The sequence below is a fragment of the Solanum tuberosum genome, unplaced genomic scaffold (genome assembly GCF_000226075.1).
Source record: "Solanum tuberosum cultivar DM 1-3 516 R44 unplaced genomic scaffold, SolTub_3.0 scf00277, whole genome shotgun sequence".
Lineage (NCBI taxonomy): Eukaryota > Viridiplantae > Streptophyta > Magnoliopsida > Solanales > Solanaceae > Solanum > Solanum tuberosum.
The window spans coordinates 291,880-304,362 of NW_006239197.1; the positions used below are offsets into that span (position 1 = coordinate 291,880).

The 12,483-nt window shown below is 32.6% G+C and overlaps 2 protein-coding genes across 4 annotated transcripts; one reads left to right on the forward strand and one right to left on the reverse strand.

The window, feature by feature from the left end:
• The first annotated feature begins 550 nt into the window (after window positions 1-550).
• LOC102597255 (uncharacterized) lies at window positions 551-7,840 on the forward strand. 3 transcript variants are annotated; one of them, XM_006358431.2, is made up of 5 exons: window positions 551-713; window positions 5,510-5,775; window positions 6,565-6,801; window positions 6,910-7,127; window positions 7,214-7,840. In XM_006358431.2, exons 2-5 carry the CDS (start codon window positions 5,527-5,529, stop codon window positions 7,476-7,478), a joined length of 969 nt encoding a protein of 322 aa, XP_006358493.1. In that variant the 5' UTR covers window positions 551-713; window positions 5,510-5,526; the 3' UTR covers window positions 7,479-7,840. The 3 variants fall into 3 exon arrangements, with proteins under 3 accessions (XP_006358493.1, XP_006358494.1, XP_015169453.1); XM_006358432.2 differs by having other exon boundaries at window positions 551-678; XM_015313967.1 differs by lacking the exon at window positions 551-713 and adding an exon at window positions 1,851-2,038.
• LOC102596932 (MLO-like protein 13) lies at window positions 7,603-11,319 on the reverse strand. Its single transcript, XM_006358430.2, has 14 exons — window positions 11,135-11,319; window positions 10,905-10,962; window positions 10,630-10,826; window positions 10,389-10,505; window positions 9,633-9,690; window positions 9,458-9,534; window positions 9,294-9,368; window positions 9,089-9,177; window positions 8,927-8,976; window positions 8,766-8,806; window positions 8,418-8,627; window positions 8,254-8,321; window positions 8,114-8,174; window positions 7,603-8,012 (listed from the first exon to the last, which is right to left on the reverse strand). Exons 1-14 carry the CDS (start codon window positions 11,249-11,251, stop codon window positions 7,806-7,808), a joined length of 1,425 nt encoding a protein of 474 aa, XP_006358492.1. The 5' UTR covers window positions 11,252-11,319; the 3' UTR covers window positions 7,603-7,805.
• Window positions 11,320-12,483: the final 1,164 nt, after the last annotated feature.

Below are 12,483 nucleotides of genomic sequence, written 5' to 3' on the forward strand. Positions count from 1 at the left end.
ACGTCACATTTACATCACGAACAAGTTTGGTCAACCGCAAATGTTACTCGTTCCTATTTATATGTCATCGTTATTTAAAATGGATGGTTTTTAATATTTGTTATTCTACAAAAAATCAATGCATAAATGACACTATTTTTTTAAATCCAAAGTTATTAACTTTGAAACTTGAAAGTATGCATTTGATCAACATAAGAAAACTAAATGATTAATTTAATTAATCAAAATAAATTAATTTGTGTTCGTTTATTAAAAACTTGACTTCGATAGAACACTAAATAATGATAGAATGATAAACTTACTAGTTTCTTTAGGGATGTGAAATCTAAAATAATGACATATAAATAGAAACGAAAAAATTAAAATTTAATAAAATAATTTGTGAAAAAAAGCATGGTAGATTAGATAAACAAGGAGTACATATCTAGTTTTGCTATTTTAAAATTAAATTTATTATTATCTTTATAAACGCTCTCATACTTTTCCAACCAACTATTTTCAATTTTTTTTTATAAACATAAGTTAGTTTAGCCAAAAGAGAAAATAAAAAATAGTTAAAAGGAAAATAATTGCGGAAGTCCTTCACGGAACCAATTTATTCCCGAAAAGCAGATTAATAAAAGAAGCCTAGGAAAGCACAATAACGCACACTGTACCAGCATTTCTCCTTAAATAGTGGTACTTCGCCGGAACTTTGCCTTTACCGGTCACCGGTAATTTTTTCTTGAAAACCCTTGTACTCTTTTCCCATCTTTCGACTACTGGTGAAGATTTGCTTCATGGATCACTTCTTTTTGTTTTCTTGTTTGTTATTTTGTGTCTTATTTCTGGTTATTTGCATATGTGTTTGTTTAGTGAAAATTAAAGCTATTAATTATGAGAAATCATACAACTGCCTCTTAAAGCATGAGTTTTTTATGGTGGGTTTTTAGAGAGAGTGGGGTTTCATATACTTCCATTATTGGTGGTTTATAGAGAAAAATCTTGCTTTATTTTGGAATTTCTTGTCTTGGTGTTTTTAGTTTGGTGAGTACAGAGGAGCTCAGGATTTATGTATTGTTCTCCCATCATGTGAGAAATTCAGTATAAGTTTGAAAGGGAGTTCACGTGTTGGTCATGATTTCAAATCTTGATCTGAAATCAGTGATTTCAAATCAGGTTGATTTGAAGTTGAGATTTTTTCTTATAAATAATTTTAAACTTCCCATACTCGTGTATTCCTTTGTTTGTAATGTTTTGACTTTTCTAGAAGACTCTTTTCTTGAATGTTATTCAAGAAAATTCGGATTGCCCAGTATTCCACCAATTAGTAACCCAAGATTCCAAACATTATCAAGTGAGAAAGAAATCCACCTAGGCGAAAATACTATAGATGCAAGATAGAAAAGAGGAGTGAATGCTTTCTTTTTTGCCATTTTTTCATCTGTGAATCGTTAATGAACCCATTCGTACACTTTATGCGATCAATATTTCTTACACATGAGTCTTATACATGGTATCAAACTTAGGAATCTTATTTTTTGTGTGTGTGATTTTGTGGTTGTTTTTTGAATCTAAAGTACAGAAATAGGCTAAGAGTTCACTTTGAATGACATGGTGTTCAAGAATACAAAAAAAGGCAAAGTTGGAGTGTGTAACAACAATTTCGACCCAAGTTTATGTGTGTTTTGAACCATTTTCCCATTTAAATTTATGGGTGTGCTATTGTAAAATATGAACTTATGGGTCAAGTTTTTTATTAAAAAAAAATTTGAAATCACAATTTGGAATTCCATATCCTACTTTTTGGAGAATTTGGGATTTGAATTGGAAGTTGAAATTTTGTGCAGTTTTCACAAACAAATGCTGATTTGCAATCAGGCTCCCAAATCGTATGGCTGAATGCCTACTTAGTTTTACCCCACCTGGTTTAAGGAGGTTCCACCAATTTGAAGTATCATTTCGTTGTAGTTTCTTGCTAGACTTCAATGTGATGATCACTGGACTTGCTCAAATAGGACGAATGGTGTTCTGTTCTGGTTCCAGATTCTCTATGTTGGTTAGTCATTCCGCTTCATACAGGCATGCCTTTGGTGGCATTGCTTCTTTATGTGCATAGAACCAATAATGGTTCTAGTTTTTGGAAACTGATGGAAATACTAATAATATCAAATAAGAAATTCCTTTTATGTTGTTTTAAGTTTTATATATAATAATGGTGGAGAGAAGGGGTAGGAAATAGAGTATGGCGAACTGAACCTTTACAAACATGGTAAGGTAGGTAAAATCATCAAGTAAGATATACTCTAATCTCGTTTGGATGAATTCCTTCACATGATGTGAGTAGAGCATGTAGCTGGACATTAAGAGAAAGTATTCAATTATATTTCTAGTAAGTTCCCGTAGCTCAATGGATAACTAGTTTATTACCTCTTTTGTCAACCTGGAAATGAGTTTCGTTGCAATTGTAACTTTAATTTTCTCCCTCTAGAATTCTTTAATGGATCAATTGTTTTAACTCTCGGCACCTTGCTTAGACAGTTTTGACTGTTGCAAGCTGTTGTTACCCGAAGATTTCTGCATTGTGCAGTTTTCACAAACAAACGCTGATTTGCTTCTTTATGTGCATAGAACCAATAATGGTTCTAGTTTTTGGAAACTGATGGAAATACTAATGATATCAAATAAGAAATTCCTTTTATGTTGTTTTAAGTTTTATATATTATAATGGTGGAGTGAAGGGGTAGGAAATAGAGTATGGCAAACTGAACCTTTACAAACATGGTAAGGTGGGTAAAATCATCAAGTAAGATATACTCTAATCTCGTTTGGATGAATTCCTTCACTTGATGTGAGTAGAGCATGTAGCTGGACATTAAGAGAAAGTATTCAATTATATTTCTAGTAAGTTCCCGTAGCTCAATGGATAACTAGTTTATTACCTCTTTTGTCAACCTGGAAATGAGTTTCGTTGCAATTGTAACTTTAATTTTCTCCCTCTAAAATTCTTTAATGGATCAATTGTTTTAACTCTCGGTACCTTGCTTAGACAGTTTTGACTGTTGCAAGCTGTTGTTACCCGAAGATTTCTGCATTGCGCAGTTTTCACAAACAAACGCTGATTTGCTTCTTTATGTGCATAGAACCAATAATGGTTCTAGTTTTTGGAAACTGATGGAAATACTAATGATATCAAATAAGAAATTCCTTTTATGTTGTTTTAAGTTTTATATATTATAATGGTGGAGTGAAGGGGTAGGAAATAGAGTATGGCAAACTGAACCTTTACAAACATGGTAAGGTGGGTAAAATCATCAAGTAAGATATACTCTAATCTCGTTTGGATGAATTCCTTCACTTGATGTGAGTAGAGCATGTAGCTGGACATTAAGAGAAAGTATTCAATTATATTTCTAGTAAGTTCCCGTAGCTCAATGGATAACTAGTTTATTACCTCTTTTGTCAACCTGGAAATGAGTTTCGTTGCAATTGTAACTTTAATTTTCTCCCTCTAAAATTCTTTAATGGATCAATTGTTTTAACTCTCGGTACCTTGCTTAGACAGTTTTGACTGTTGCAAGCTGTTATTACCCAAAGATTTCTGCATAGAAAACTTCCTACTTAGATGGTGTAACATAATCTGACTGTTCAAATCATGTCTTGCTCCTAATATTTGAGATGCAAGCTTGAACTTGCTCGTTATGGAGTTATCTAAGAATAAGCACCTGAGAAATCAGTTGATATGTCCAGTTGGATTAGTCCAGCATATCTGTTCAAAATATGTCTCAGTTTGAGGATCTTGGAGTCATGGGCTCTAAAGTCTCAGTGGTTTAGAGTTTCTAATTGTTGACCTGTCAAATTTTTAAATAGGCTTTTGTGTATATCCTTCCTCCTAGCAAATTTTGTTATCACCTTTATCATGCCTTTTAGAGCCCGTTTGGATTGGCTTAAAAAAAGTAGCTTTTTTTAAGTCAAAAATAAAAAGTCAAACTGAAATGACTTTTAAGTCAAAAAATAAAAAGTAGGGGAGACCTATTTTTGATTTTTGAGTCATTTTTGACCTTGCCAAACACTTCCTAACTTATTTTAAGTTATTTTTTATATTTGCCAAACACTTCCAGAAGTCAAAAACTAACTTAAAAGTAGATTTGACCAACTTTTAAGCCAATCCAAACACCCTCTTAGTACCTTGATTAGATTATAAGAATATAGAATTTGGTTCTACATTAATAGCAGGATACAAGTTGGACCAACTAAACAAATTGAACAACATCAGGACTTTATTAACTCCCTAAACCCTAGTTCTAGCTTAGATAGTTTGTATAGTCAACCATGGATTTTTTGTAAGCTCAAAATGCCATATCTTGTAATTCTTGCATCCTCTTGATGCTGTTATTAGTACCACTTAATTAAAAAAAGAAAAAGGAATGTAGAATGTGGAGTCCAGAATTTTTTTAGCTTTGGTTAAATTGATTCTTTTTCAAGGCACACTCTGGGAAAGGAATTCGTAAACTCAACAAGTCATTTAAATCCACCATCTTTAATTTGTTCAAAAGTCTGAATAATATTGATTGCTTGATAGTACCTTACATGGTCTGCCAAGTATCAATATGTGTGCAGTGTAGTGGGACATTGAGTTTATATGATAACTTTATATAAGCTAAGTTCAGTGTGAGCTTTCCTCCTTTCCATTCTATTGGCATGTATTGTGGTGGATAGTGAGGGTGGAGGAGGGTTCAAAAGTTGAATGTTATGAGATCATGAGGAATCAGTTGTATAAATTATTGGCCTCCACACTCTACCAGCTTCCTTGATTACTTTATGCAAGACCAATAATGAAATGGTATGCTCTTGGTTCTTGGTGAAGTAAATGTTAGCAGGTCTGTTTTAACACATAACTTGAACGTGCTTGAAAGGGAAATGTCAAACCAAAATCTTCCGCCTCAACTACTTTAAACATCTGAGATGTAGTGCTGCTATTTATTCTTGATCTTTTAAGGTAATAGGAGGGAAACTTTCCCAAAAGGGGGTCGAGGCTATTTAGGACATGCCTCTTATCTTGGTGCTACTGTGAATTCCTTCACAGAATTCCTTTTTCTGAATAAGTTCCATTAATGGATTTTATGGAGCAGAATACTAGTTCCTTTGTTTTTTTGTGCAGAGAAACATGTATGTTTTGTCAATGCAGATGTATGCATGATTTTTGGTGGAATGGCATTGTTCATAATTCCAGTATTTGTTGGAGGCTCATTTTGTTGGGGCTAATTGGAAAACGCAGACCGGGTTTAGTGTAATTGAACTAATCTTAATCATGTTCAGTCTAAAAAAAATATGCTCATGTTGCGATATAGTTAATAGTTACCATTTCATTTTATTATCTTGATAGATAATGGAACTTTTTGTCCTCTTCATCCTTTTTTATTTTTTATTATGATACAATATGGGCTTCAAAATTGTGAATAAGTATGAGAATATCTTACGTGTATGTGAGTAGATATTTAACTTGTGTATCTGTCTTTTCATCTCACAGGTTTCTGGTGTCGAACAATGAAGCCTGAGTCGACTGATGATTTGGAGAAAGCCAATATTAGCAGCGAGAGTCATGTAAAGGAAGACAGCGAGTATGTGAGGCTTGTTATAAGAAATGAAAGAACAGATGTTGAAACTTCACAATCCCAATCACAGTCTAGAAAAGAGGCTATTGTATGGTGGATCAAGGCCATTATATGGTGTATTTTCTCTGTGATAATTCTACTAGTTTCCATAAAATGGGGAGTGCCCTTTTTTTTTGAGAAGGTATCATGCCTCTATCTACGTACACTATATGTCCTAATTTGGTTGGTGCACTTTATTAATTGTCCGTCCAAAAAGATTGACATATTTCGATTTTTTCAAGAGGTTGACAGATTTCCATCTTTAGAAACTAGTTACTTTAACATTCCACTTGACATTGGCAGACTTGTTGGCCTCACTGAGTATAAAAGAAACTGTTTGGTACAAGAGTATTTTTGGTATTTCATACTTTAGCTTATGTTTTAAAGGTCTCCTTTCTTTTAAAATTTTGTGTCTAGTCAAACAATGCCAAACAAATTGAGGTGGATTTTACTTGACGACTTGTCATATGTGCATCCTCATATGTTGATTAAAATTGGCTAATGGCATGAGATTCTGGGAGATTTGATCATGTTCTGTCAACAGATGTTACATTACAGTGCATATAGTATTTCTAGACACTAATGAATATGTAATATTTAGCCTTTTGAATCGGGTATTTGCATATTAATTTGATTAATTTTGTGATCTGCACCAAAATATTGATAATGAAAATGGAGGTGGAGAAAGATAACACTTGTTCAGTTTCAAAAAAAAAAATATCAGTTTCAAAAAGATAACACTTACCTGTTATTTATCAAGGTAAAACAATAGTGTGATTCAGCTCAAGATTCTCGGAGACCGGACTCTGTCTGTAGCTAATCAGTGCATTACTCTTGCAATATTTGTTTTATTTTTCCTCTTCTGTTTTCTGGTGATAGAAGATGCATAAATTAAGTTTCTTGTTAATCGTTGCATTCTTAAATTTTATAGATTCTAATTCCAACCCTACATTGGGAAGCCACTGCGTTTGGACGTCCAGTTCTTGCCCTCGTACTTGTAGCTTCTTTGGCACTGTTTCCGGTATTCCTAATTCCTTCTGGACCATCAATGTGGCTCGCTGGAATGATCTTTGGGTATGGTCTTGGATTTGTTATTATAATGGCTGGAACAACAGTTGGGATGATCCTGCCATATTTCGTTGGCTTGTTTTTCAGAGATAGAATTCATGTGAGATACCTACACATCCTGTCTAGTTTATTAGTTCATTGGTCTTCTGGACTGGTATTGTAATTTCCTGTATCGTACTTCAAGCTGTTTTTCTGATTGCATCTGCAGCAATGGTTGAAGAGATGGCCTCACATGGCAGCTATGATTAGACTGGTGGGAGAAGGGAGTTGGTTTCATCAATTCCGTGTGGTTGCGATATTTAGGATTTCACCATTTCCATACACAGTCTTCAATTATGCAGTGGTGGTGACAAAGATGAGGTTCTGGCCTTATTTTTGGGGATCTGTTGCAGGAATGGCTCCTGAATCCTTCATTTACATCTACAGGTTGATACCCCAGACCTCACCCCTCCCTTCTTTTCCATATTTATTTGCTGATTTGCTTACTCTGTCTTCCTGCAATTTGTCTGCAGTGGTCGCCTAATTAGGACATTTGCGGATGTGCAATATGGGAACCATCATCTGACTACAGTTGAGATTGTCTATAATGTTATTTCTTTCATTATAGCAATTGTCACCATAGTGGCTTTCACAGTCTACGCCAAGAGGACTCTGAGGCAACTTGAAAGTGAAGAAGAAAACAATGGCGAAGGCTCTACCTCTAATCTTGGGAGGTTAGAATTGGAGACTCTTCCAATGCAAAACTCCAAAATTTCTAGTGTTTGGTCAACTTTGTAGTAAGAGGAATGCTAACCTTGGACTTCATTGAGGAAACTAGTGTGTAAATAATTCGAGGCAAAGAGGGAAATGTTTTATGCATCCCTCCATATTGGTAACTAGAAAATTGGAAGATGCTTATTGGAAAAAAAAAAAAAAAAGTACGTGTTGTGTAACTAGAGATGCTGCCTGGACTAATTGATATTGGAAAATGAAGACAACATTTGATTAGGCAGCATGAACATCTCTCTCTCTCTCAGTGAAAAGAAAACCATGTTTACTCTTTAGAAAATAATGTATTGTTCATCCTTATTCTTTTACACTCAAGAAAAACCAGTAACTGTACAATTAAGGAGTAGTATGAGGCTTGTTTGGATTAGAAAGCTCAACAGTTGATGAAATGTCTTGAATTTCATTGCATGCAGGTCTGTTAGAAACAGTGATGCTTTCTAGTGTTTCTGTGACCATCCTATTGTGGGTAGATGAACCAGCCCATGACATCACAGAATCTTCTGTCTGCTCACCAAATATTCCTCTCTTATACGTGGTTCCCATCTGTGTCCAAGTCAAATATGCACATGCTCAAAAAAAGGAAAAAATAGAGTATTCGATAAGAAAGAGGCGTCTGTGTAAACAGAAGTGAGTCAGGTATTTACCTGTGTTACAAGAGCATATAAGGGCAAAGTACTGTAACTGCAAAGAACTTGAACAATCACCCTGTCACACCACAAAATTTACATGGTCACTTTCAGCTAGAAACGTATTACTATATCTCTATGGGATTTGAGGAGTTTACCCAATAATAAGTCTTGGAATAATGAAACCCAATTCTTCCATGATGCATGATTTGAATCCATAAGTACACTAGAGAGTTGTCAAATAACATAGTTTTTTCATGTTAGAAAAGAAGAAGAAAAGTGATTGAAGTTAGGTTGAAAGAAAGAAGTTAAAAGTTATTACCCAAATCCAGACAAAGAAAGCAATCTCAAAGGAGTTTTGGAACAAAATGAAGTGGATTAGGTAAAGGATAAGAGTTGGACTATCAAACCAAAACAACTTATCAGAAGGTTTAATTGGTGTGTTTTCATCTACTACTGATGACCTCTCTGAAACCTCTTGAGCTAATTCTGTTATTATGTGCTCCAATTTTGTTCCCACTAGAAGTAGCAGCTGCATAAATTTTGTCAAAAATATTTATATGAAGCGATATGGATAATGGTGATTCATATAATCGATCCCAATTTGAAATGATAAATGGATGGAACAAACCCAGTTTTTCTTTTGGGAAAGAAAAGAATGGTCACTTACAACAAGAGGTAAAAATGATAGCCAAAAGTAAGAGTGCCATCCTGCATATTTTAAACCGTAGGAAGATTTCATTTTTCAAAGTTAAACATCTATAATAGTAGGATTTTTTTTTTAAAAAAGTACCAAAATTTAAGATTTAATACTACTTAGGATATTAATACCTGCAATGTTGATCAACAAAAACAGAACAACAAAAAGCCACAAGTACCAGCTGTTCAAGATCAATTTCCAAAAAGGGTAAAATTAGCTTGATTAAACATAATTAAATGAAAATTACAAAGTAATTATCCTATATATAATTAGTATATGTAGTGTTAATTTACCTGATTCCGACAATCTTTTTGAAATCATGCTCCAGTGTCCGCAATATATATTTGTGAAAATTAAACTTAGGATTGGATGGACAATGTTTCTATTATCATACGATAAAAAAAAGAATTATATAATTCCAACTAATTAAAATCATAGAATTGACACACGGTAATTCTAAAAATGAAAGATAAATAGAAAGAATTAAGTATTGCTTACCTTGATAAATCCAGTCCGCAAGACAATATAGTCCGACTTTGTTACTGAACCATAAAATTGTTTGAAAAAAGCCACCTATATTATATTCATACACATGAAAAATCGTCATTTTTCTTTGAGTAATACATAACTATTATCGATCTTTAATAAATAAAATATCGTACCGTCCAACTAACGAGAGCGTACTTTCTCCAACGTCTACCAGCTCTATCCACAAATGATTGAATATGGAGAATATGCACTACACATAGAAAATATCATGGTAATAATTCGTTAAAAAAAATTCAGGAAAATTACAGACAAAAGTGTGTAAACAATAATTAACTAATATAATTATACCATGATGTGGTTTTGATTGCTTTTGAATTGAGTTCTCCCAGTGTCTCCATTGTTGTATCTATTTGAGGCAAAAAAATAAATAAATGAGAGAGAAGTAATAAGTGTTAAGTGGTTAATTTTACATTACACAGTCGAATACTAATTAGAATTGTTATTGACTAGGGAAAAAATGCTACCAATATTTACAATTGTAAGTGTGTTGAATAAAACAAACAAATAAAAGTCAACACCAATCAAGGTCATGATTCATGAACAATTAATGAGACTTTATAAGCTAAGTTTCGCTTAGTTTTCACTTATCAAGCATATCAGAGATACAATTTTACGTGAATCAATTATTTATATTAAATAAATAAATGCATAACATGAATAAAAATATAAATTACACACCATAAGATGGTTAAAGAAAGAAAAAGACACATACGTAAGATAAAATATACATTTTTATGCACCACAATATGGTTAAAGAAAGAAAGGATATGTGCATAAGTTACTTCTATTAATTAACTATGGTTAATGCATATTTTTACTTTATTAAATCACTTAATCATGATAATTTTAATTGATTTGATATAAACATTCAATGTGTGTAAGTATTTAACAATATTTCCGATAGAATCCCTTAACGACAAAATCAATTTTTAATAGAATATTCATCAGAAATTCACGTTTTATTTAGTAATGTGAATTGATAGATGTATTCTCAATATGTTTCTTTCAGGAAATTGGAAATGATTATTTTCTTTGTAAAGATACCTTTGCCCCTCCAAGAACCATGGTGGTGGCACAGAAGATCACATGTGTGACTGCCAATACAAATATGAAAATATGTAGTTGATGCAATGCCTCCAACGATAATAGTGGAACTTTTCCCTGCACAAAAAAGATTCAAAATACACAAATTAACTTTTCATTTAAAATTTATAATTGAAATAACACTAATATTCTTCGTTAAAAAGGAAAATAATCATTATTAACATGTATATATATTAATTACCTCATGACGATTACAATGTTCTGCACCGCTAGATCCAGCTAAAAGATGTCTCCCAGTGATGAGATGATTAGAAGTTGCAGATTCTTTAAGCTTGCATGGAAGCATTACTTTTGAAATATTTTCAGGAACGCATATTTTGCTTATTGCCCCTTGAGACACCGTTAATAGTAATGAAATAAATCCCAAAAGCATCAATTCTGCAAATTCAAATTTAAAATGAATTTTCAATTATTTTTTTAAAAAAAATGTGAGGAAAAATGCAGAATGTGTCAAACCTTCTTTTAATTTCTGGAGTGCCTTGAATAGGGCATCTTGATTCTTTTGCAGGAAGAACTGTATGCAACAACATGATATATATCATATACATTAACACAATAATATAGAAAATTTTACATATATATATATATAGTCACTCGATCAACTATTGAATATATAGTAACAGAACGTACAATCACTTTACTATTGTTATATAACACGAATTAAAGTCAAACAAGTAGAGACCAACCTTTCCAAGGCGATGAAGGCCACGTTCAGCAGCAAGTGAAATGAGAACAATGATGAAGCAGACAACGGCAACAACCCATGTTGGTGTATACTCCAGAGACTCAGACTTTTCCGCCATCTTTAACCTTAATGCATGCCTTGATGAATTAAAGACATTATTTGCGAATTCGTAGCATTATTATAAGGGAAATTGTACTGTACTGGACATGCATGTTATTTGAAACTAAGGCAAAGCATAAGTGTCAGGGAAGAAAATTAAAGTACCTAAAGGTGAGCACCAAGCAAAGAACAAATGTTCGATTAAATTAAGTTTTTTTTCTGAAAAACGTGAAAATAATATCAAAGTACTTTCGTCAGAATAATATTATTTGGTAACTGAAAAAAATTTGGATTATTCCGAAAAAACACCCCCAAGAAATTACTGACAGTGTGTAAAACATATTTTTGCTTTGCACCAAATCTTTCAAAAAGGTACTTCTCTAGAGAAAAAGTAAATGACACCTTTGCTTTGCTTAAAACAAAAGCCTATAAGGTACTACTATTTTCGTCTTAGAAAATGTTTATCACAACGTTATCATATTAAAAGTCAGTTATATTGCAAGTATCAAAGTTATTCTTTTAAAATGAACATGATATCCAATTATACCATTCTTTAATTTGAGACAGGCTAAAAGAAGAAAAAAAAATGAGATATCAATTTTAAAATAGGATGAAAAATCTCTCTCGAGCGTTTATGGAAGACAAAGGGGAAATCAAAGGGTGAAAATGAAGAGGGTATAAATACATTATTATTGTAAAATTTTCTTACACAATTAGATTACTATTACATGTTATACAATTAGATTATTATTATATTTTATAGCATGTAACGTAATTTATTTTGAAATTATAATTATCACATTTTAAAGAGGTTTATTCAGAGATATATTTAAATTACATGATGAGTAAGAAAGTTATTTACTCTTAACAATATTTATAATTTAAATTCTAAGTAATAATTATTCTTGCGTACGTGTTAATTTTTTTAAAAACATTTGGGTTTATCTGTGTAGAAATAAATAGGGAAAATTGTACATAATGGCAAACTATTAATTCAAATTAAATGGTATAATCACACTTTGATTTAATTGTGTCCTGTAGCAAACTGTTTGTCAGCGCCTCTCTCTCTCAAACTCTCGCTCGCCACTCTCCTCTCTCGCTCACTCCCTCTGTGCTCGCCTCTCTCGCTTTATACAACAGAAGTGTATAAATTGCGTTTCTATTTGTATAAAACGAGAGAAAATTGTATATACACATGCAAATACATATATATTCGTCCTATACACTTATAATTATACAATAAAAATATTC